Source organism: Sus scrofa, chromosome 3 (assembly GCF_000003025.6).
Source record: "Sus scrofa isolate TJ Tabasco breed Duroc chromosome 3, Sscrofa11.1, whole genome shotgun sequence".
Taxonomy (NCBI): Eukaryota; Metazoa; Chordata; class Mammalia; order Artiodactyla; family Suidae; genus Sus; species Sus scrofa.
The window spans coordinates 83367903-83389803 of record NC_010445.4 but is presented as its reverse complement, the minus strand read 5'-3'; the positions used below and the strand labels follow the sequence as shown (position 1 = coordinate 83389803).

General features: G+C 33.1%; 1 protein-coding gene across 5 annotated transcripts in view; it reads right to left on the bottom strand.

Annotated features, from left to right (window-relative positions):
- Positions 1-21901, bottom strand: part of FANCL (Fanconi anemia complementation group L) — a 300594-nt gene that overhangs the window by 47145 nt on the left and 231548 nt on the right. For all 5 annotated transcript variants that reach the window (XM_021088212.1, XM_021088208.1, XM_021088209.1 and 2 more), the window contains 2 exons: positions 10294-10390; positions 5002-5070 (listed from right to left, as the gene is read on the bottom strand). In XM_021088212.1, the coding sequence (XP_020943871.1) occupies positions 5002-5070; positions 10294-10390 (166 nt within the window). The remainder of the gene's footprint in view (positions 1-5001; positions 5071-10293; positions 10391-21901) is intronic.

Genomic DNA, 21901 nt, shown 5'->3' with positions numbered 1-21901 from the left:
TGTTAACAATAATAACATTGCCAAGAAGGCAAAAGCATATTTAACCAATTTAAGTGTGAACCAAAATCTAGTACTATTAATTCGCCAACAAAGACTGCAGAGAAAAACATGGAAAGATAATCCAGTATGTCAAAAAAGGAAACTTCCATAGGCTACATAACATGGTGACAGTGAGCATTTTTCCCCCCTAGCATTCTGTTTGTTTCAAATCAAATTCATTTTCTTAAGATCTCTGTGAAAGAGAAAAAGTTCATTATATCTATATACATATGAACTGAGGCAAAGGGAAGTCACATGACCTGTTTGAAATTATACAATTAAGTCAATGGCTGAACTGTAAACAGAACCTAGGATACCCAACTGCTAGTCTGCTGCTCTAACTAATAGATCATGCTCCCTGCTATGTAACAGGACTGTTTCCTTTAACTACAATTTCTTCATTCATCATCAGATTATCAGCCAGAGGCTTTATCATTAGTTTTGCTTTTCTTGCATTCATGACATTACTCTAAGAATGAGATTTACATCATAAAAAACAAAGACCACTGCTTACTGTATCATACCAAATCTGAAAATTTCAACTAGCGTGACAAGGATGGTTCAGTAAGCCTGCACTTAATGGCATATTTATAGGTAGAACTGCAATTTTAGCATCCATTCTGGGTTGGTCAGTGACCTGGAGAAAATTAATTTTCTTTGTAGAATCACTAATATCAGTGCTCTTAAAATCAAACATGAGAGTATTCTCTGGCCTCATGAGTCAACAACAGTCACATACATGACCTGTACATAAAAAGTCCAAAGGGTAGCAGATTAAGTACATGTTAGAACACTTGTGATGTTGTGAAGTAGAGTAAGATAAATATCAATGATATAATGTTACACTATATGCTGAAATTTATAAACTGCAAAAATAAAGCAAATATATGGAACGAGGTGTGCAGTCACTTGTCTTTGAGAAGCACTTTGTTTCTTTGGCACAAATCACAGCAGCAGTGGTAGCAGCAGCCTTGCCCTTGGTGCTGATTTCTTACTACTCTAAATGTCTCCTCCGAGCCAGAATACACTGGCTGTTGCTGATCATGCTGTGAGACACCTGCACTGGCTACTAGGCTTGTCATGACGCACAAAACCCTACCATCTTCAGCTTGACATTGTGCAAGTTATAATTATTCATCCAAATGAATATGTCAGAGCAGCAGCAGCAGACCTCTCATCAGAGCAAAAGAAAAATACATCAAAACATTATCAACTCAGCAGGAAGACAGGGACCATAAGGAAAATTACCCATTTTTAATATGGTTGCCACAAAGCCATGCCTATTATTTTACAAAAAGAAAGGAAAATAAAGATCTTCCAAGTTCAAAGTCCAGAAACACTGAATCCAGAGGAAACGCATAAAAAGCAGACAAGGAATTTTTAAAAATTAATTATCTAGAATCTATTTATAATCTCTTAAACATAAGTTTGCCATTAGACTACAGTAGCAACATCTATTTGGCTTAAGAACCAGACTGTTTAAAAATTGTTCAAGAAAAAACACAGTAATTCTCACAAGCAGAACTGTTTCCAACAGGTCAATGAAGAAACATCATAAACATCAAAGAAGTCTGATGTTGCTTCATACTTTCAAAACATAAAGTAATACTGCCAACACTTATCACAACTAAAAGACTCAAGAGTTCATACTGTTGATTGTAGAACAAAATGCTTATGATGTACAGCTAGAGTCTAAAATAGGTAAAATATATTGAAATTTTTCTAAACTTATAATGGTATGTGCAAAAGAAAAACTGAAATCACTTCAGACCTCCACCAACAGACACATCCAAAATGTTATGAGTATATATAAAATAGGCGATCCTAAATACAGATTCCTCTGAGCCAGAATACATCTCATACTTATACTTCAATAACTCCAATAAATATGAAAAAAAGTGGAACTTTTAGAACTTTAGGAGAGTATCTTTTCAGAACAAGATATAAAAGATTTTCTCATTCAAGAAAAAAAGCAGAAACCACAGAGAGACTAATAAAAGTCCCCACAGTGAAAGTTAAACTTCTAATTGGCAAAATACACCATATACAAAGTTAAAAGACATGCCACAGGGAGACGATACATGTATCCTACATAATCAACAAATAATTAGTATCCAAAATATATAAGAAATGCTTATAACAAAAGAAAATTAAGTAGGCAAAGATTATAAACACAAGATCAATGATTATGATTCTTGGTAAGAATTAAGGTCAAATTAAAATGAGACTGAGACTTGCAAAGAATTTAGGAAAGTAGGTGTCAACATGAATTGCTAGGTAGGATTATAAACTTATACAACCAATTTGGAAAGGCAATGTGACAGTGTTTAGTAATCTCAAAAAGAGGTGCATTCCTGACAATCCAGCATTTCCACTTCCAGGCATAAACCACCCTAAAAGTCTCACATGTGTACAAAGAAACACAAAAGGAGGTTAAGAAATTATGGACAAATGTAGCAGTAGGGCAACAGATAAACTATTTGGTGGATTCATATAACGGAATGATAAAAACCATTTAAAATAAATGTACTACACATGCACAAATCATAGGTAAATCTCAGAAAAGATGGTGTATTAAAAATCCAAACTGCAAATGTTAGAGAATATGGCATAAATTTATGTAGAAAAAACATATCATGGATAGCATACACATCAATTCCAGGCAAGTGGTTTACCCTCTAGAAACGGCAAGAGGGGAAAAGGAAAGGAGGGGTGAAGTTTTAAGTCCTATAACATTTTATTCCTAAGAAAGACACAGAGATAAGTGAAGAAAATGTGACAAAATATTAACATGCCAAATTTTAGCTGTGGTTAAAAAGGTGTCTAAATTTTTATCTATACTACATACTAAGAATTTTAGTATGTTCTTTTAATTTTAAAAATAATTTATGACATTCCAGTTACTACTAATTAATTCTGCTTTCTCAGAATACAAAATAGAAAACTTGTTGTATGACCTAATTAAATCTAAATCTGAATTAAATTAATATTGTAAATACTCATCCATGCTTTTATGTGCGAGAAACTGAGGTGGTGTTAAGCCAGGATACAAAATTTAAAAGAAATTACCCTCTACTATTTTCTAGTCCTAGAGTCCCAAACAATTTATACAGACTTTTTGTGGGGATGCACAGTTTTTCACAGATTAAACTCTGGGGAAAACTTATATGGTTATCTGCACTAAAAACACTAAGAAACTCATCAAAAACATACCTTCAACCTTGGGGTTTTAATAAATACTAAATTATAATTTAATTTAGAAATACCATATCTGGAAGGAGAAATACAATCCAAGTATAAGGTTATCTCATGATCTCATGTAGACAAAGTTTATAATCTAAGTAAAAAAATGTATATTAAAAAAGAAAGGTATGGCGTTCCCAGTGTGAGCTAGTATCCATGAGGATGAGAGTTTGATCCATGGCCTTGCTCATGGGTTAAGGATCCAGCATTTCTGTGAGCTGTGGCATAGGCTGTAGACGTGGCTTGCTCGGATCCCATGATGCTGTAGCTGTAATGCAGCTGCAGCTCCAATTAGACCTCTAGCCTGGGAACTTCCATATGTCTCAGGTGTAGCCCTAAAAAAGAAAGGTATGCAATTTATATATAATTCCAATTCTTTTCCAAAAAAACAAAAAACAAACAAACAAACAAACAAAAAAACCACTATGTCTTTCTTTGGCCAAATCCATGGCAGACCAAGTTCCTGAGATAGGTATCGAACCCATGCCACATCAGCAACCTAAGCCACAGCAGTGACAATGCAGGATCCTTAACCCACTGCACAACCAGGGAACTCCAACAGTCTATTTCTTCTCATACACTTATATCAGAATAACAAAAGGCAATCAGTTTTTCCTCCCCTTTGTTTTGCTGTGTTTTCTAAAGAAGAAAATGAGGAAATTTTTTAATATATATGTAGGATTAAAGTAATTATTTAAACCTTCCTAGGACTATTTAAATCCTGCTAAGTTTGTTTGTTGTTGTTGTTTTCTAACTTCGTATATAAGACCATCACTTTAAATCTACATTAGAATTTCAAACATAAGCATAAATTCACTTGGATTACAGTAGCCTCTAATTAGAGAATATTTGTAAAATTAACTAGGAATTTCTCTTTGCATAAAAATAGAAATGTTTTCTTCCATTTTGGTATCTGCTGCTACCAACCTACCTGGTGAGAGGACTATGCCTGTCATCATTAGCTTGTTCTTTAACCATCATTCTCTCCCATCTTTAAAATCACACACATGTAAATTTGATGACAGAACTACTGACAATCATACCAGTTTTATCCACTGTTACAGTTTACAATGCACTTCTAAATAACCAACTTGTTAGATATCGCCAATGTATTGAAAATTAAACTGACAAGAGCAGGAGAAAAAAAAAATCCCCTGCGTTTTTTACTCAAAATACGATGTTCCAAAGCACATTCAAAAATAATACAGTCTGAGTTCAAGGATGAACTAAGGACAAGCACTTTAAAACAAACAAAAAAACTGAATAGAAATGACAGGGTTTATATTTTCATTCATAACTCATTTTCCTTTGAAAGTGATTTTCTATTATTATCCTGAAAATTTTTGACCCAATTTTTAACCTACTGCTCACTGCTTTATAAAGAGTTGCTTAGGATTTAAATTTAGAGAAAAATTTGTCAGTAGAGCTGCTTCATGTTTATTTAAAATGAAGCATAAAGATGTAAAGGCTGGATGGTGTGTTTTATGTGTGTGTGTGTGTGTGTGTGTGTGGCGGGATATGGAGAGAGGTAGAGAGAGAGAACAGACATTAACTTCTGGGAAATATGAAAACACTCTAGAAGTCCTGTTTGTAAATAAATGCTTAAAGAAAACTAAAAAGAAAAAAAAAAAAAACAAAAACACTTTGCAACCTAAAAAAGCCACTTATGAGTAAAAAAGATATGCTTTTTAGCTACTTAAAATAAATTTAAGAATTTACCTGTGGTGTCCAGGAAACAGAAAATGAAACAGGAAAATCCACAATACAATCTGGTGGTTCTGCAGGATACTATGAAAAAGCATAAAATTAGGTCATTTTCGCTTCTGTGTGACAATGAAGTATTTTAGAAAATCTGAATGTATTAGGAAAAGTAATATTACAAATGCAAATTATTATATATAAATATTTTGATTCTACTATTATAGAAATGTCAAGAGCTGATTAACAGTCAAAAGTTATTCTCAAGAGGAGATACAAAGTTTGGTTATTTGTGGGTGCCAAGCCAATTAGTTTTTAATTAAAAGTAATAAATTAAGTCAGTGCCAGGTTAGCTGCTAATGTGACTTTAGGGGTGAACTAACTACATTGCATCTCAGTTCATCTTTAAAACAAAAGCTTAAACTGGTTGATATTTAAGTTCCTTTTAGTTTTACTTTAGCCTCAGTCACTATTTAAAAGAGGCAATATGTATTAAAAGAATCAAGAAATACACAAAAATGAATATATTAACAATAAAATGTATTTTTCACAATGAAGCAATTAATTTTAGGAAGACTGAAAAAACAGTGAAATACCTTCTGGCTTATTAAGGAAAAACAAAATATTAGTTTTAAGAAAAGCTTTTTTGGGAGTTCCTGTTGTGGCATAGCAGAAACGAATCTGACTAGGAACCATTGAGGTTGAGGGTTCGATCCCTGGCCTTGCTCAGTGGGTTAAGAATCTGATGTTGCTGTGGTGTAGGCTGGCAGCTACAGTTCTGATTAGACCCCTAGCCTGGGAACTTCCATATGCCACAAGTGCGGTGCTAAAAAGCAAAAAAAAAAAAGAAAAAAAGAAAAAGAAAAGAAAACCTTTTTCATCGTTGATAAATAGAAAATTCTTCAACAATTTTATACAAAAAGTGATAGTCATAGGACTAATCAGGTTGCTAATGAAGATAAACGGTTCTTAAAACCAATTTTGTCACTAGCGATTTGTACTATATGATTTCTCTAAAATTCAATTCTCAATTCTTAAAAGTCAAATGTAATTTTAAAAAGTTCCCTTCTTTCCATTAAAAAGCTAAATTTACTAAAAGAAAATTAGTTTCAGATAACTTCTTTCCCTCACTTGACAATAAGTTTAAAACTTTCACTTTTTTCAACTGCTTATTAACTACTTCGCTGTATTAGCAAAAAGGGACAGAAAATTACCACTACAGTATTTAACAAACACTGGCAATCAATGCTTTTAAGAATTAACATTATTTTTAGCCAGCCAGTCATTAAAACTAATCAGTATACACTCTGACTATTGCTATCTACCTATGCAGAAATAACACAAAGGTAAATATACAGGAAATCATAAAAATACCACAATGCTCTAATTTGAAGAAAAAAACAAAGAAGATCAAGTTAAGATTAAAGAGGGAGCCCTATTTCCGACAATTCAAAGTTATCAGATGATGTACTTCAAATTTTAATTCCTGCAATCACTGGGAAAACAATTTTTACACCTTTTTACAAGTCATGTCATTATCTCAAAGTAAACACAGAGACCTTAGCTTTCTCTGGTTTCTATGTGACCTTGGACAAGTCATTTAACAGCTCTAGTTGTTTTATATGTAAAAATGATGGTACTCAGTTAAAAACATTATAAAATCTCTTTTCCCTCCCTCTAAAATGTTAATCTTCCACAAAATAATACTATACATTTAAAACCTCCACAGGTCAAAAATAGAATACTTAGTTCATTTTGAGTTGCTGCTATTTATGTCCTACTGATGCTGACAGTCAACAATATCAACTTTCTAACTTAAACAAATCATCAAGCCAGGTAAAAGTATGAACTTGATGAAATGTTTACTCCATACAGAATAGATAAACCAAGGAAAGTACCTGTGACTTTGCAAGTCCTTGAATATATAGGACACATTAGAAAAGAATATGAACCTACATTCAAATAGGACTCAAGGTAGTAAATGGTATCTAAGTACTAATATACAAAGAGATCCACCACGAGTTAAACAAAAGGCAAGTTATAATAAATCTGATCCCACATAACTGAGAAGATAATGTTCAAATATACATTTTTCTAATTACGCAAATAAAAATACGTATATAACAAATTAGACTGACCTACTGCAGGTGGCATTACTATCTATGAGTTAAATGTATATGGTATTTTATATATTCATAATCAAGATCAGTTCTGTTTATACAATATACTTCATAACTGTATTGCACATAAAAAGTACAAATTTATACATTTCTGGATGATTTAACATGAATTAAGAAACAGCGTCCTAGATATTTTTAGAATTATACTGAAGTATGAACTACAACATTGATAAATACAATATTGCAAAAATGACTAGCAAAATTCAGATAGTTTTCAATGCCAAGTTATAGGTATACATAATGCCAGAGACTAAATACCAAAAGTTTTACTTCAGAAGTCCGACAACAACAAAAGCTCCACATAATGAAATATTAATTGAAGAATAGGTACAGTAACTAGTAATTTTTAATTAAAATATACTCAAATCTCAATTGAACCAATTCAATCAAAAACTTTAAGACATTATCATACAATTTTAAGTATATTTTTGTCACAAACAGTATTTTTTAGACTCTACAGTATACTTTTCTAAGGAAAAATTACCCCTCAAACTGTTTGGGGATTGGACCATATAAGTAATAAGCTCCCCTGCAAGTGAATATATATCAATTGCAGCAGGTTACAAAAACAACCAGCAGAGACAGAGTGTACAGTCTCTGAAACACATCTGTGATTTGTTCTTTTCAAGTAGTTCTGATCTTGACCAAAGCTAAGGAAGCTGTGGGCTACTTCTTTTTTAAAGAAAAGGTAGTTTCATCTCATGGTTCAGGATAAACTATAAATATCACATAAAAACAAACCTTTAAAAGCAATGAAATTTAACTGCTTCTCTTAATATATTTCTTTTTGATTTATAATATTTACTTTTAATAGGCGAAGTCCAGACAAAACCGGTATTGTTTACCTTGTGGGTTTTTGGATACAGTGAGGTAGGGTGGCAGAAGGGCGAGAGGCAGGGTGGCAGAAAGGCGAGAGTATGTATTCACGAATAAAAATAAAACAAATGCATTTCTTCACTGCATATTAAAAAGTATCAATAAAGGAAATAGATGTTTGCATATCTACAAAAATAAGCCTGCTCTAAAGCTTTGTTAGAAAAAAAATATATAGCTTGACTTTAAAATTTAGATTAAGACTTTGCATTATCTACTCTTAAAGTTTTAGCTTTCACTGTTTTTAATGGACATCCCAAATATTCCTAAGAAAGAAATTACCACATCTAAAAAGACAACTTTGGTCTCTATGAAAGCTGAACATTAACAATTAAAGACTCTACTAAATCACACCAACATAAAATTCATTCGTTTCCAGCCTTTTTTAAAAAAAAACAATTTTTTTCTTCTTAAATTTCTTCCTAATGCAAATATAAAGCTTTCTCTTCTCTCTTGCCAGGGCATCACCATCAATGCTGCAAAAACTGACACTTAAAATATTCTCTAGAGAAATATTAGAATTGTCCCATTACCTATATTGAAAAGTTGTAAGAAAAAGCAGACAGAATGGACCATACTAGTGGCTATACATCCTCCCTCTCACTACTACAAATAATGTTATTAATCAGAATTAAAAATACCTGGTAGGTACAGTTACAGGCAACGTAGACTTAAATCAATAACTCTTAGCAGAAAAGATTATAAAAATGCTATTAAAAAAAGAATCAAGATAGGATGTATTTAAAATTTTTCATTTTGGTCTTCCTATAAGCAAAGCAACTTTTATCAATGTACAAAATATAAACAAAAGTTTAAAGAAAATGACAGAACCCTTGCCACTGGCAGTATGTGACCTTTGGAAGGATAATAAAGAGAGATTTCTCCTTCATCTTAAGAAAAAAAAAAAAAAAACACTTAAAAATTAAAAAGCAAATTTTTTTAATAAAATATTTCAAAATATCCATGTAACTTGTTTTACAAATACAATTTCTATCCCACTAATTTTTTCTCAATACTCATCACATATGAATCTTCAAATTATAAGTAACATTCTCTTGGTGAGACAAAAAGAGAATGAGTCATTTCTCAATTTGTCTGATATGAGGCACTATAAGGTATCAACTTTTCTGTGTCACCCAGTACAGCTTTATATATTAATTTTCTCTCATGAAAAGCTTAAATGCCAGACACATTTTTAAAAAGGACAAACACCATTGATCTTTTCATCACTACAATCTTCTGAAATAAAGTTGATTGATGACTCCCAGGGACAATAAAAAAGTTAGATGTCCTGGTTTTCTCAAATTCTAATGTTTCCCTAGTGATTAATAAGTAAATGATTAATATCCTGAACTTGCTTATTCTACTTATTTCTCAAAATTCACAATTTAAAAAATAAAGACAAAACAGCTATGTTTTTGTACCAATAAAATCAGTCAGTGGTTACAGAGGTGTTATTATAATCTTTGCAAATTTTTTAAATACAGAAGTTAAAAATTTTTCAGTCAAAACAACAATAAAAAGTATGCATATGTTGTGTGTTTGTGTTTAGGGTGTGTGGGGGAAGGTGATAAATAAGAATAAAGACAATTCATAGTAAATGTTGAAGACAAAAGACTTCTTCAGTAGAACTTTGAGATAGCAGAAACATTATTTTCCACATAAAGTGTTACAAAAATAACATTATGGTACTTCAAGGCTGCCAAACCTTATTCGTAATATTTCTTTACTATAAAGTCTATTATTTTGATCAAATTTGAACTGAACCAGTGATATGAAACTATATCTAGGCTTTTGGGGAAACCTAGTGAATAAATTCTGAGGTATTTCAAAATAAATTTAAGCATCATGTATTTTTTTTTTTAGAAGCCAATAGCATTTGTTTACATTGAAAACATTCAGGAGTTCCCGTCGTGGCGCAGTGGTTAACGAATCCGACTAGGAACCATGAGGTTGCGGGTTCGGTCCCTGCCCTTGCTCAGTGGGTTAACGATCCGGCGTTGCCGTGAGCTGTGGTGTAGGTTGCAGACGCGGCTCGGATCCTGCGTTGCTGTGCCTCTGGCGTAGGCCGGTGGCTACAGCTCCGATTCGACCCCTAGCCTGGGAACCTCCATATGCCGCGGGAGCGGCCCAAGAAATAGCAACAACAAGAACAACAACTAAAGACAAAAAGACAAAAAAAAAAAAAAAAAAGAAAACATTCAGAGTTTATTTCACAAGGTATTTCCTGCCCACAGTTATAGTTTAAGGACGCGCATACCTTTGCCTTCAACTTGACAGTGATTAGATGCTCTCTACCAGAAGCATCTTCAGCTTTTAACTTGATGGTACTAAAGCAAGTATCCACATGCACAAGCCTGGTGAGTAAAAGAGAATAAAAAATGATCTCAATGGGGTGGGTTGGAACTAGGGGGAGGGGTAGGTTGGAGGATGGTAGGGTTTGAAAAGAAAATATTTGCTATATTCCTATTAATCCATTACAAAAATTAATCAGAGGAATTTCTGCATGCCATCCCATTATGCTGTTATAGATTTACTGCCGTTAATACACCAGCCCAGAGCTTAATGCAGTCATAGATCTCTGGATTATTTACAATGTGTGTCAAGGCTCATGCTGTGGTCAGTGAGCACTATGTTTTGGTTTTCCATCACCGGAACCTTTGGCACACATAGCATGTTCCTGTCAGACTCTACTTATGTACACATTAAACTTCCTGTCAAACTCTTTGATCCATTTCTGTAGTTTCATATAGTAAGAGACTTTTATGCTTCCTATATTTGTTTTTCTCTTCAATGAACTTCTCCTTTATTATCAATAATGCTACTGTACAAAAAGCTGGTTGATATTAGTTCATATATTCAAACTGATCCTCTCAGGAAAATGCTGTGTAAGCACAGGTACAGCCTGATGGCCTAACAATAAATTCTCTTTTTGTGCAATATATTGCTTTTGACACTTAACTTGGGCACGTATTCAAAATGACTAATATTTTAAACATAGCACAAGCATAGTTGTTTTGTCGTTAAGTTGCTCTAAATGCATGAATTTTATACACTGGAAACCAATACTTTTTAAAATATATCCTTCTATTAAAATATGGTCCCTTGAGTAGCATAAGCTACTGCCCAAAAGGTTCAAATTTAGCAGTATATTTACTAGTGAATTGGTATGTGGAGTTTTTTTTTTTTTTTTTTTTTTTTTGACATTTTTACAATACCGTCTCTTGTAAAGATAAAAGTAGCCTAAGAGTATTACACAACTTATCACCCAGACTGATGAACTCTAAAACCTATTAGAGTTCAAAATTAACATTAGCCTCCTAACCTGGGAAACATTTTTTTTTTTTTTTTTTTTAACATTGCTATTATGCCATTTAGTCACTGGCCAGATTTAAAGTGGGTCAATTTCAAGAAATGCTGAGCAATAAAGTTGTGGAACACTATCTGTAATGAAAAAGAGATCTGAATCTGAAGATTACATTACTTCAATAACAGAATAAAAAGTAAAACAGATCAATACAAAAAAATTATCATAATCTAAAAAAGTCAAGTCAGAAAAAAATTAAAGTAAAATTATTCTACATATATTTACATAAAAATATCAATGACTTTATGTAATCATTTTCTTTCAGCTATAACCACAAAAATGTCAAATACCCCTCCCACCAAAAATGCAGAACATGAGGACTTTATTATGTTTTATCCATAGGACTCTAAGGTTTACATGCATGGGCATCTGACTCTGAAAACATCCAACACTTCAGATTCAAGATATTGGGATGAGCATATGCATTTATAACCTCCCTCACAAAAATGAAGGAATTTTATAAAGATATAAATAAAACCTAAAGTTATAAAAAACACAAGAAGGAACGACATCAACCAAAGCAAATTTTCAACAATTTTATAAAAATGCAGTGGTTAGAGGAACTGGCTGACACAACAGATTAGCAGAGAGAAGAAAAAGTCTGCATGAGGGAGACAGTGGGGGGGAGTCTATAGAATTGAGGGTATGACTTACATGTGGGAAGAAATTAAGGCAATTTTTTAAAAATACAACTAAAAAATAAGGAAATTTTAAAATAAATTATAAGCAAAAAAGATATGTTAAAAATAGCAATTGCTCTACCATTAGCTTTTTCAGTGAAAAATACTTATGTAGTCATAAAAATTAAACTGCTTACTAATTACGATTTTTAGAATTCAGCAATTAGACAAAGCTAGAAGATTTAATTATACTTACAGAAACTAATATAAATATATTTGATCATTGCAATTTAAAAGAAAGCGACAACAAAAACTGGGAAGTTCAAAGGGGGAAGATACAAGAAAAGAAGATTAGAAACATTAAAATTTTTAATTGCTAATTTGAGAATAAGAGATATCATCTTTAACCAAGCAGACATCAAAGAAGTTTAAGAAATATTAAAGCTAATATAAGAATAAAAGAATAGTGACGAAGGGAGAGAAAAGGTAGTCTATGAGAAAAATCCATTTTTATTATAGTCTTTCACCAGTATATAATTCTGCTATATCAAGCAATGTTGAATACAGGCATTTTTTTTGGGGGGGGAATGGAAGTTACTTATAAAAATGAGTATTTAAGAATATTTGTCTCTTATCTGATGAGGGATAAGAAATGGTGTGGGTAAAGCCTGATGCTTTTCATTATAAACCCTGAATAGTTTAGAACCATGATGAATATATACACAGAAAGAAAGCAAGAAGGAATAGGGAGAAGGAACAACAATTAAATCACCAACTCGTACTTTTAATACTCCACATTGCTGCTTGGCATCGACATGTTTAAAATCATTACGGAACATCTATAAAGTAAGATGGAAATAAACTAAAGTTCTAGTCTTTTGTTTGTAATCACACAACAGATGATCTATCTTTCCACAAAGTTTAAGACGCAGAAGTAATACTTTCAAGAAAAAACAGGTTCATGCTCAAAAAGATAATAAGGTTAATTTTGTTAAACTTTTAGGATATAATTCAAATTTTTATAATGTTATTTCAGGTTCATCTCAGCATGGTCATTTAAAATTAAACATCTGGGAGTTCCCATCATGGCGCAGTGGTTAACAAATCCGACTACGAACCATGAGGTTGCAGGTTCGATCCCTGCCCTTGCTCAGTGGGTTAACGATCCGGCGTTGCCGTGAGCTGTGGTGTAGGTCGCAGACGCAGCTCGGATCCTGAGCTGCTGTGGCTCTGGCGTATAGGCTGGCAGCTACAGCTCTGATTAGAGCCCTAGCCTGGGAAACTCCATATGCCTGAGGGAGCGGCCTAAGAAATGGCAAAAATACAGAAAAAAAAAAAAAAATTAAACCTCTTATCCATGTAGATTCTTGTCTACTCTGGGTAGAGGGAGAAACCTAACTGTGATTATTAACATGGGGAATAAATGTAACCTAGCTATATATTCTCACCTTCTTCCTTTTGTTAATAGGACCCCTGCTCCACAGCACTCCCAGCTAACCAGGTTTAGCTGAGTACACTCCATGGAAGATTTTGCCACCCAATCAAATAGGCTTTATTTTTTTTAATAAGGAATATGAAAGTTTTATATATCCATGTATGTGTCAATGTTCTAAGTATTATATGAGCATAAACAAGCTGCTGTCAGACTGGTTCTTATTTACTAATTCATATGTAAGTTTTAAAGAACTAAATGCAAAATTTGTTTAAATTAGATACTATTAAACATTACCAATTTACAAAGAAAACTTTTTTGGTATTAAATAATTTGCATTCAGTGATTTGGATTTATGTATAGGGTAAAAGCAATCTATTTATAAAAGTAATTAGAATGAAAATCATACTTTTAACATTCTTGTGTATTATACAATAAAAATTATTATAATTAAAACATAACGCCAATTAAATACTATAAAACTCATGTATGGTCAGGCTATTTTTGGCAAATAGTGTCTCAACAACCTTATATTTACTTTACACAAGGAATTATTTGAGTCACATAACCTAGGTTTCTTTTCAACTTTTAGTACCAAGCATTTCATTTGAACAATAAAGAAAATGTGGGCTCCAAGAGGTTACATTACTTGCCCAAAGTCACACAGCTGATAAGCCAGAATTAAACTGTTGTCTAGTTGCTGAAATTAATTTGGTATTAACAAGTATCTCCATTTCTCCCAATATATCATATAATTCTTTGAAATGAATTGAAAATTATAGAAAATATCACCATCAATGAGTTAAGTCCATTACCAAAATATTGGACTTAAAATTAAAAATCTAATTTAAAATGTATTGACAATCTTTCAGCAGCACAACAAACTTAGTAAAACTCAGCTCTTTCCCAAAATAAATTTGAAAGGCCAAATAATTTAATTCTACTCACTATCTGGGAAATAAAATGCTGTCTAAAAAGGACAAAAATCACATTTTAAGAGATGGTCCTTCTGTGAGAACCATTTCATCTCTGAATTATCTAGGGCCATATCATTACTAAAATAAACATAAGACAGCCTATAAATAATCTATGCATATTTTTCACTGGGACACTTCTAAGATTAAAAGGGGCCAGGATAAAAGGCCTAAGTAAGGACTATCCTAGGTAAAGTGGGATATAGATCAGCCATTCTATAAAGCAAACAGTGCTTTCAACTTCAGGACATTCTTCATGCCAGAGACAATCTTGTTAATCCCCAAGGATTCTGTTTAATTCTTATTGTTTTAATGAACCTTTCTGTAAATTAACAAAAGCAGAAGTTAAGAGAAACCCATTAAGACATTTTTTTGCATTACTCATCTTCTCGAGCCAAGAAGACTCAAAATCATCCACAACTTCATCTTACCCTTAGGATAACTTGCTATTTTTCAGTATGTTTTTATACAAGTTAAACCAAGTACAAAATTACAATAGTAACCAAACTTAAGATCAGCTAATTCTCAACATCATTTCTATTTGGAAAAAAAATTACATGAATATAGAGGGAAAGAAAAGACTAACTGCATTTTATGTATTTCCTTTTTTCTAAATTATTTTTTATAATGCCTGATCCTATTGACTTGATTAGATAATGTCAAGCACATAATTTAAAAACACATCAAGATCTTCCTTATTTTAGAGAAAGACCTTTCTTAGCAAACTGAATGCAGCAATACATTAAAAGGATAAAACACCATGATCAAATGGTATTTATCCCAAGAATACAAGGATTTTTCAATATCTGCTAATCAGTGCGATATACCACATTAACAAACTGAAGAATAAAACCATATGGTCATCTCAATAGATGCAGAACAAGCTTTTGACAAAATTAAACACCCCCATTTTTAACAAAAACTCTCCAGAAAGTAGGCATGGAGGAAACCTATCTTGACATAATAAAGGCCATATTATGACAAATCCCCAGATAAAATCATTCTCAATGGGGAGAAGCTAATGAATTTCCACTAAGACCAGGAACAAGACAAAGATGTCTACACTTATCACTTTTATTCAACATAGGGGTTTGGAAATTCTAGCCATGGCAATCAGAGAAGAAAAAGAAATAAAAGGAAACCAAACTGGAAAATTATTAAAACTGTCACTTTGGAGTTCCTGTCGTGGTGCAGTGGAAACGAAACCAACTAGGAACCATGAGGTTGCAGGTTCAATCCCTGGCCTCGCTCAGGGGGTTAAGGATCTGGCATTGCCATAAGCTGTGGTATAGGTCTCAGACGTGGCTCAGATCTGGCATTGTGTGGCTCTGGAGTAGGCTGGCAGCAATAGCTCCAACTAGACCCCTAGCCTGGGAACTTCCCTATGCTGCAGATGCAGCCCTGAAAAAAGACAAAAGACAGAAAAAAAAAAAAAAATTCACTGTCTGCAGATAACATGATACTATATACAGAAAATCCTAAAGATGCTACCAGAAAATTGAGAGCTCACTGGGTTCAGTAAAGTTGCCAGATACAAATTAATACAAAGAAATATCTTGCATTGCTAACTTGGACAAAATATTTTAAAGTATGTATAGAAACAAAAAAGACCCTGAATAGCTAAAGCAATCCTAAGAAAGAAAAACCTAACTAGAGGAAATCAGGCTCCCTGACTTCAGACTATACTGCAAAGACACAGTCATCAAAACAGCATGGTACTGGCACAGAAACAGAAATACAGATCAATAGAACAGGATAGAAGACCCAGAAATAAATCCATGCATCTATGGTCAACTATTCTATGATTGAAGAGGCGAGAACATACAACAGAAAATAGTCTCTTCAACAAGCAGTGCTGGGAAAACCAGACAGCTACATATAAAAGAATGAAATTAGAACAGTCTCTAATACCACACACAAAAATCAACTCAAAAGGGATTAAAGACCTAAACATAGGGCCAGATACTATAAAACTCCTAGAGGAAAACAGACAGAACACTCTGACATAAATCACAGCAATATGTTTTTTGATCCACCTCTTAGAGTAATGAAAATAAAAAAAATTAACAAATGGGGCCTAATTAAACAAGTTTTTGCACAGCAAAGTAAACAAAAAAAAATGCAAAGACAACCCACATAATGGGAGAAAATCTTTGAATATGAAGCAATTTACAAAGGATTCATCCTCGAAGCATACAGACATCTTATACATTTTGTGTCAAAGAAGCAAAGACCCAATTAAAAAATAGAAAATATAGACATTTCTCCAAAGACAGACAAAGGTCCAAAGAGCACATGAAAAAAATGCTCAACATCACTACTTATTAGAGAATGCAAATAAAAATTTATTATGAGGTCCCACCTTAAGCCAGTCAGAATGGCCATCACTAAAATGACTATAAACAATAAATGCTGGAGAGGGTGCAAAAAAAAAAAAAAAAAAAAGGAACCCTCCTTACAGTGTTGGTGAAAATGTAAATAGGTACAACCACTATGGAAAACATTATGGAGGTTCCTTAAAAAACAAAATATAGAACTACCATACAATTCAGCAATCCCACTCCCGGGCATTTATCTGGAGAAAATCTAATTTGAAAAGATACATGTATCCCAAATCATTCTAGCACTATACGATAGCCAAGCAGCCTAAAGGTCTAATGACAGAGGAATGTATCAAGAGGCTGTGGTACATACACACAATGGAGTTATCACTCAGCCATAAAAAAGAATGAAATAATGCCATTTGCAACAATATGGATGGACCTGGAGATTATCACACTAAGTATGAAAAATGTATGCTATCACTTATATGTAGAATTTAATTAAAATGATACAAAATAACTTATTTATAAAACAGAAACAAACTCAGATTTTGAAATCAAAATTATGGTTACCAAAGGAGAAACTGGGGGCATAAATTAGGAGGATGGGATTAACATATATACACCACTACATATAAAACAAAAAAATAACAAGGACCTACTGTAGAGCACAGGTAGGTCTACTCAGTATTATGTAAAATCCTAACACGGGCAGAAAAAAATGGTTATAAGTCCATGTATAACTGATTAATGTTGCTGTACACCTGAAACTAATACATCATATATCAACTGTACTGCAATAAAATTTATAAATAAAATTAAATGTGAGTTTCCACTGTGGCACAGTGGGTTAAGAATCAGACTGCAGTGGTTTGGGTCACTGCAGAGGCATGGGTTTGATTCCATCCCAGCACAGTGTGTTAAAGGATCCAGCGTTACCACACCTGTAGCAAAGGTCACAGTGCGGCTCAGATTCCACCCCTGGCCCAGGATCTTTCACATAGCCGCTGGTGTGGGTATAAAAAAATAAAGTAAAATAATTAATAAAGTGGAAATTAAATCCTTTAGAAGAAAAATCTTTTATTATCAGATTTTATACTAACAAATCTATAAGATTATTATTGAGAGTGTTAAGTAAAATATAGACATATTGACATGGTCCAGGAATCATGAAGATTCTGAAAATCCATTCAGTCAATTTGTCATGTAAATTATGAATGTTATTTTAAAAGATATTTAAATAAGAAACTTGCCAGCTACTCAGGCAGGGCCTCAAAAGGTAGCGATTCTAGTATAGCTACAGTGTAGTTCAGGTCTCCTTTTCATCTCTAAGGATCCTGAAGCCCAGTATTATCAGTGTGTAAGGGATACCAGACCTGATTTAATAATTAAGCCACAAAAAGAAAATTGAAAGGAGATTTTCTTACTTCACCAGACAATGTCAAATAAATACTGACAAAATCTTATTATTCAGCATCTCACAATCCAAGCAGACAACTTTTCTTTGACTAGCGTATTTATTTGTAAAGACTATGAAACAAATGATTAAATAATAGAGGGTATATTCTAATTCAAATGTATATCCTCATCACTATAATTAAACTATGATCTTTAAAACAAATCTAAGCAATAGATTTCAAACTATCATTTTGCATATGGCCAATTTTATACAAGGTGAGATAGACAGTTTCAGCCTCAAAGTGTGAATAGTCCAAGGAGTTGAGGTAACTTAGCTAAAGGTTCCATACCAGAGCTATCCCCACAACACAACTCGGGTTGGAGAGGGAGCATCAGCCAAATTCCTGAGCACTGTTATGCAGCCAGCCTTGTCAACAGACACGCATCTTAAACACAAAGTTGGGGATAAAACTATATATCTTCAAACTAATTCTGAGAATAAAATAAGTACTCCATAAAGTGGCTAGCAATCAGTGGAATATAACAGAATATAACTTATAAATGAAAGTTCCTATATATAATAGTCTTAGTCTAAGGTGAGACAAACATTTATATAGTGATGAAACATTTATATAGTAGAGGCATTCATGTCTTTACCTTTGGCTTTCATCTATTATCCAAGTTAGATATCTGTTCCTTTTTCTCCCTATCAGAACAATGTAAAAGCAAATGTATAAAGCAAAGCAAAGGTCAGTACTATCTCTAAAAACATTTATTCCATAAAATATTTTGTACACTTGCATTATTTCTCAACTTTGCTAACAGTTCTCAAAAAATAGGAGTACCTATCATAGTTAGAATTAAGTACTACTGGGATCATCTACTTAAATTCTGATCCTTCCACTAGATTAAGGTCAATGAGGAGTCTGAAATCTTGTTTGTGTATTTTCACTGCCTTACATTATAGGCATTCAATAAACAGGTGGAAAAAAAGAATGACCCAAAAATCTGGTATTTGTGTACTCAATATTTCAAATAATTTGCATTACTGGAATTCTCCCAGTCATGTCACTTGTGCTTAGAAAACTGCCTCAAACTCACTATATGAAAATAAAAATAAAAACATTTCTTCCCTTTCTAAACTCTTCTTACATTCCTAACTATCCTCTAAACACCAAAAATTATTTTTGACTTTTCTTCCAGATGCTTAAAGATTTATTTTTCCTATCACTTTAAATCCAAACAATGACCAGGTCCATGACACAGCTGACTCAAGGCAAATTTTCATAACTTCAGCAGAATTCATAAAAGTGAATCTCAATGTATTGTCTTTTCTGTTTCTCCCCTCCATTGTGCTGCTAAATTTTAAAGGTTTCATCCATCCGAAATCCTATTTAGGAATGCTGCCTTATCAAATAAAGCATGATCTCATAAATAAGCATTAACCAGTCCTCAACATCACTATGATAGTACATTAAAATTATATGTAACATCCATTTCTAACTAAAATGGACTACCTCACTACAGATGAAAACTTCCCCTGAGAACTTCAGTAGCCCGATGACAGGGAAGAGGGGAAAAAAAGTTTGAAGGCATCAAAAAATTGCCAAGGCGACCTGGCCTTAAAGGACCAAGGTCCTAAAGAAAGACAACAGAAGAGAGGTAAGCCAACACTTCAGCCATTTATGCTCAGGGTATTTACCAACTCTGGATACAGGGCAAGGGAGGGAGGATCCGGACAAAGAGTAGAGACAGAGAGCTACTAATAAGTGGCAAAAAATAAATAAATAAATAAATAAAATAAACACAAAAAACAAAGCTAGCAGCATTTCTGGCAATCTCTTGAGGTCAGAGAAATAAAAGTAACAGACGTGAGGGGCCAGAATCTGGTGAAAAGGTAGGGTCAGAGTCCTTGGTCTAAATACTCTGGCAATTTTCCATCAAAACTTTTGATATGTCCTTTAATTACAAAGGATAAAAAGATAAAAAGCCAAGCCAAAAGTCAATAAAACACAAAGGATAATATTTAGAAATCTTATAATAACTGAGAAGAAATTAATTAGAATTTAGAACCCACCAGTGAGAAAAAGTCCCAGTGAATATCCCCACACTCTCAGTGGGAACTGCTAGAGGGCTACCTCTAAAAACAAATAAGAGGTCTATGAGACACTGTCCAAACTGGAGCCCAGAGGCTAATGGAGAGGTAAACTAGCCTTGACAAATATTAGACTTTAGGACCTACCAAGGTGGAAATCCTAATGAACACACTTGGCTTTTGCTTAAAAGCTCTGGAGAATTATAGCCTGGGGGTGAGAGGGAAGCAAGAGCCCTACAAAAACTACAGCCCAGTAGTAGAACCACTTCAGTCTCTATGGCAATTTGCTTCCACTCTCATCTTTCTAGCAAAGAAAAAAGTAAATGCTCTGTAGAAGAAAGTAATCATTTGGAGCCTCTAAATATTTTTATACACAATTTCCAACACTCAACAGAAGATTATCAGGCATTAACACTGCAGCCTGAATGGTAGTGAAAAAAAATACTTGAACTAGAATACCTGTCAACTAGGCCAGTTTCCTCATTTCTCCTCTTTTGCCAGTTTTGGGGGCTTCTCTGGTTTATTTATTTTAAAGAAAGAGCAGTCATATTATTGAGCAGAGACAAGGAGATTAAAGGTTTTACATTTTTGTTGTTGTTTTGCATTATTCAATTTTGTATTGATTTAATTGTGAAAATAAAAACTTCCTTTACTGTTAAAAAAAAAAAAAAAAGTATATAAGCCTTGGTTTATACCCAACTGAGTTGAAAACCTGTCCACATGGAAGACCTGAACATAGATGTTTAAAGCAGTTTTATTCATAACTGCCAAAATTTGAAGAAAGCAACCAAGATGTCCTTCAGCAGGTGAATGGATAAATTGTGGTTCACCTAAAGAACAGAATATTATTCAGTGCTAAAAATAAATGAGCTAAGGAGCAATAAAAAGACAAGAAATTTAAATACATATTACTAAGTGAAATAAGCCAATCTGAAAAGGCTTTCATGTGTGATTCCAACCATATGATAATTATGGAAAAGGCAAACTATGCAGACAGTAAAAAGATTAGCAGTGGCCAGAATCATGGGAGAGGGAGGGATGAATAGGTGAAGCTTTTTTTGGGCAGTGAAACTACTTTGTTTGATATAATGGAAAAATACATATTTTTATACATTTGTCAAAACACATAAAGAGTATATCACCAAAAGTAAATCCTCATGTAAACGATGTTTTGGGATGATAACAACGTGTCAATGTAGGTTCATCCATTCTAACATGTGCTGCTCTAAGGGAGGATGCTCATAGTGGGGGAGTCTACAAATGTAGTTGGGGACAGAATATATGTGGGAAATCTCTGTAGCCTCCTCTCAATTTTGCTGTGAACCTAAGACCACTCTAAAAAATTAAGTCTACTAACAGAAATTAATAAAAGTTCTAGGAATGCCAAGATCCAGGACTACATGACAGAAAGCCACAAGGAAAAAAATAAAAACATACCCAAGATGGTCTATATTATGGAAGTAGGTAGAAAAATATTTTAAAACAATGATTAAAAAAAAAAAAAAAGATGGAGAATTTCAACTGAGCATTAAAATCTAGTAGAGTTTTTCTCTATCTAATAAAGAAGACATTAACGCAAGAAATATTACTAGATATAAAAAAACATTTAATAAGAGAAAATCCACTAGTAAGAAGTATGCACTCTAAAATTAAAAACACAA